The sequence below is a fragment of the Nanorana parkeri genome, unplaced genomic scaffold (assembly GCF_000935625.1).
Source record: "Nanorana parkeri isolate BGI_ZX_2015 unplaced genomic scaffold, ASM93562v1 scaffold1324, whole genome shotgun sequence".
NCBI lineage: Eukaryota > Metazoa > Chordata > Amphibia > Anura > Dicroglossidae > Nanorana > Nanorana parkeri.
In genome coordinates this window covers 416,248-420,894 of record NW_017307592.1, presented here as the reverse complement: position 1 = coordinate 420,894, position 4,647 = coordinate 416,248, and the positions used below count along the sequence as shown (strand labels likewise).

General features: G+C 50.8%; 1 protein-coding gene across 2 annotated transcripts in view; it reads right to left on the bottom strand.

Annotated features, from left to right (window-relative positions):
* S100A10 (S100 calcium binding protein A10) overlaps positions 1-4,647 on the bottom strand; it is a 7,840-nt gene that overhangs the window by 2,771 nt on the left and 422 nt on the right. The window contains exon 2 of one of the 2 annotated variants that reach the window (XM_018569360.1): positions 857-1,011. In XM_018569360.1, coding sequence (XP_018424862.1) covers positions 857-994 — 138 coding nt within the window. In that variant the 5' untranslated portion in view covers positions 995-1,011. Of the gene's footprint in view, positions 1-856; positions 1,019-4,647 lie in introns of both variants that reach the window. The other variant, XM_018569359.1, reaches the window with a different exon arrangement.

Genomic DNA, 4,647 nt, shown 5'->3' with positions numbered 1-4,647 from the left:
ACTCCAGTACTATACAACCCCAATCGTACACAACTCCAGTACTATACAACCCCAATCGTACACAACTCCAGTACTATACAACCCCAATCGTACACAACTCCAGTACTATACAACCCCAATCGTACACAACTCCAGTACTATACAACCCCAATCGTACACAACCCCCATCCCATACAACACCAACCCCATTCCTATACAACCCCAACTGTACACAACCCCCATCCTATACAACTGCAACCCCAACTGTACACAACCCCATTCCTATACAACCCCAACTGTACACAACCCCATTCCCATAAAAGACCAACCCTATATAACATCAATCCTATACAACACTAACCCCATACAACACTAACCCCATACAACACTAACCCCATACAACACTAACCCCATACAACACTAACCCCATACAACACCAGCATTATACAACTCTATTCCTATACATCACCAACGCTATACGACCCCAATCCTGTACAACACCAACCCTATGCAACCCAAATCCTGTACAACACGTACCGTATACAACACCAATCCTATACAACCCCAACCCAATACAAACTAAATCCTATACAACCCCAACCCTTTACAACCCCAACTTTTTTACAACACCAACCATATACAACAGCAGCACTATACAACCCCAACCATATACAACGGAATCCTACACAATATGAATTGTCTACACCCTCAACCGTATACAACGCCATCCCTGTACGACCCCAAACCTATAAGATAGCGCTCCTGGTGGCCCCGGCCCAATGTAAGACACAATCAGGGAGCTGGAGGTAGATGGTCTTTAGCGGAGTGTGACGGGACGGATGGTTTGCTGTCTGCGGTGGATTTGGTCAGAACTCACCTTCAGGAATTCGGAGAACTGGGCCTCCATCAGCCGGTTCAGGTCCTCCTTGGACATGTAGTTCTTGTCTCCGGCGTATTTGTGGAAGGTGAACATCAGGCTCTCCATGGCTTGCTCCATCTCAGAGGGGACGCCCATGTCTGCGGAGATATCAGCTGCGTTCTGCAAGAGACGGAAGAACGGGTCAGTCCATCGAGTTCCATACAAGACATCAATTATTCACTTATTATTATTACCGACATTGGACGAGGGGCCCCCCAGACGCTTCCACCGGGCCCCAACCTGATCATGGACAACCACCCATTGAGTGCTGGGGAGAGGGCACCATAGAGCGTCAATCACTTACTGTATCGGATATACTTTGGGGTCTATTTATAAATGTTTTCACCCAAGAATCACACAGCTTTCACCCAAGAGTCACACAGCTTTCACCCAAGAGTCACACAGCTTTCACCCAAGAGTCACACAGCTTTCACCCAAGAGTCACACAGCTTTCACCCAAGAGTCACACGTTTCTAATTGGAAAAAACGTGAATTCTAACATTAAAGAGAACCTGTCACCAGAATCTGAACACTCAGTCTATAATGATACCGCGGCACAGGCTGACCTGAGAAACATTGATAACCGAGCTGTCAGCTTGCTTGGTCTGAGCCCGACTCCTAGACTGTGGGGGTCACATGACCCAGCCCCTCATGCTGCCTCCTAGCTCCGGAGTGTGCACAGCACCATCATGTAGCATCCGTGCAATACAAGTGTATGTAAAACTTTCTTTTTTGATTGTGGATGGAGAAAGGAAAGGTCCGAACTTTATTTCTGCCTGTGAACCCACCGGGGAGATTCACCCTCTCGGATTTGTCCCGGTGACCACTGTCAAGGTGATGGGAAATCCAAAATGTGACCCTTGTCACCAGAACAGGAATAGAGGGGAAATCTATCAATGGGGACACCAGATCTGGTGACGAGCGTCTAAGAGGGGGTTATTTCTTCGCTTTGGGGAGATTGCTTCTCACTTCCTGTCGTGTCACCATGACAGGAAGTCAAGAGAAATCTCTCCAATGGGACACTGAGAAAAAAATAAAGCCGAGCTGGGTTCAAAACGTTTCATACTTCATTCTAATCTGAAAAGGAGGCAGATTCTTTACATGTTCAACCAACTGGCGAGACCAAAGCTGACCATATGCGTTACAATCTGATTGTACAATCTCCTTTAGATCTACTGACAACCATGTAGTCCAAGGGTTTGATCGGATACACACTGATTGATCGCATACACGCCGATCGGTCGGATACACGCCGATCGGTCGGATACACGCTGATTGGATAGTTTGGGTAGACCGGTAGTCTGGGTCACAAAGCCGCCCATGAATTTGTCACCCGGCCTTCATCCCATCCACGCGCCCTGTGGCGGTCGGACGGTACACGAGGGGTTAATGCAGCCATTAGCGGTTCTATTGATTATTTTAATCTCGGCGGAGGACGTCATTCTCGGTTACTCTCTGTACACAGGAAGATGGGAGTCAGCAGGAGCAGCTAATGGAGGCTAATGGGCGAGGTGATTATCCTCTGCCGGGAAAATGGATGGTACAAGGAGGAGGCCGGTGAAAAGTGCACATTCACCGTCACCGGGGGATTGGACGCGTCTCAGGGCGGAGTCATTATATAATGAATTCCAGATCTGAACCTAATATGGTGGGGGGACATTAGAGTGTAAGCTCCTCTGTACAGAGACTGATGTGACTGGTTACAGATGAGCACATCTCATGGAATTCCCGGACTATAGGTCCTCACACCTCAGAGGGAAGGAGTGACTGACGTTCATTGTAAGTTGTCCTCACACTAGGTCACGGCCCCGCCCCCTATCCGCCAATCATGTGGGTGTAAATTATTCCACAATTATTACACCGTCCTGTCAATCAAATCCTCCTCAGGGCAGATGATTATCACTAAGCCTCGTCTTGCCTTACACTCTGATACCCCCACCCCCTCCCCCCGCCCACAGTCACATCAGTCTCTGTACAGAGGAGCTTACACTCTAATGCCCCCCCAGTCGCACACTATTATTATACATGGATATAGCTCTGACATATACCGCGGCGCTGTACAGAGATCACCGGAGGAGCTGACACTCTAATATCACACACTATGATTATATGGCTGTGACATACGCCGACCTTTCACCCTCAGGAGAGATAACACAAGGGTGATCTCAGTGTCCCTGGGAGATCGGGTCCATAGATCACTCTGCAGCACACAAGTGACAACATTCCAGGAATTCCGCTCTGCGGATCAGAAACAATTCCCGTCTATAAAGAAAATCCTCGTTTTCCCTTTTCATCCTCTGATCCCCCTGCAGCCTCTTTGCAGCCACTTCCTGTCTACGTGGGAATAGAAAATCGATTAGAAACAGGAAGCAGACTACGATCGGGGGAATTCGAGTGCCTGCTGCTTGAAAGAAAAGGAGAGGATTTATTCCGAAGATACAATTGATGGGATTGCCACGTCTATGCCCATTTTATAAAACTATTTTCATTGTTTCTGGGAAACACGAGTGTAGCGGATCTGTCATCAGGGAAAGAACGTCTTTGACTGTCAGCTCTGCAGACAATGAGGATGAGATAGTGGTCCAGAGTTCACCCCGCCCCCTCCTCCCCGGAGTCCCTCCGTATCAGGGTCAGCCGGGCGCGGTTATTGGTTTAGGCAATCACCCCATTCATTCCAAACATCCCTGGAATCCGGAGGGCCGCACCCCACTCATCATTCCATCAACAATACCCCCCGGCCCCAGGATGACCCCACAATCGGTCACAGACCTGGGAACACAGCACAGGGATGGTGGGAACCCCCTATAATGGGCACAGTAGGTGGGCGGAGCCAGGAACTCAGCACAGGGATGGTGGGAACCCCTCATAATGGGCACAGCAGGTGTACAGACCCGGGAACTCAGCACAGGGATGGTGGGAGCCCCTCATAATGGGCACAGCAGGTGTACAGACCCGGGAACTCAGCACAGGGATGGTGGGAGCTCCTCATAATGGACACAGCAGGTGTACAGACCCGGGAACACAGCACAGGGATGGTGGGAACCCCTCATAATGGGCACAGCGGGTGGGTGGGGCAGAGCTGGAAACTTGGCACAGGGATGGTGGGAGCCCCTCATAATGGGCACAGCAGTTGGGCGGAGCCGGGAACCCGTGGCATGTCCTCACCCATCACTCTGTCATAGTGAACCACTGCGGTAAATTGGCACTTCCTGGGCGTGGCGCACCCTGCCCCCATGTCACACGGCCTCTACACTTACGGCTCTCGGTCTGTTATGAAGTTCACCTTTTAGGAAACGCCCGTTACTGCCACCATGCGGAATCTGACAGTGTCAGAGACCCCCTTTAAGGGAAAGCTGACCTCCAAACCAAGTCCCCCCCAGGAATATAAGGGTGACCCCGCCCATCAGAAGCCACGCACATGACTTTCGGGTGGACTCACCCTTTAAGCAACAGCCGAACTCCATGTGTCCCAGCACGCGCGGGGTTAAGCGGTCTGTGGGCTGAGTGCAGGGTGTGTCCCGCCTGTGTGCACACAACACGTATCCGCAATCCTCCTCCACTCTACCCTTCCATTAACCCCTTCCCCTCCAACGCCGCGCCCCGCGGAAGCAGCACATTATTAACCCCGTACTGCCCAACTCTGTCTATACACCGACATTTCTGCACATCAATCCCTGCATGGTCGCGATGCTCTGCGGACGCAACCGCCCATCCCATTTGCCAACCAACCGCAGTGACCGATAGCCAGA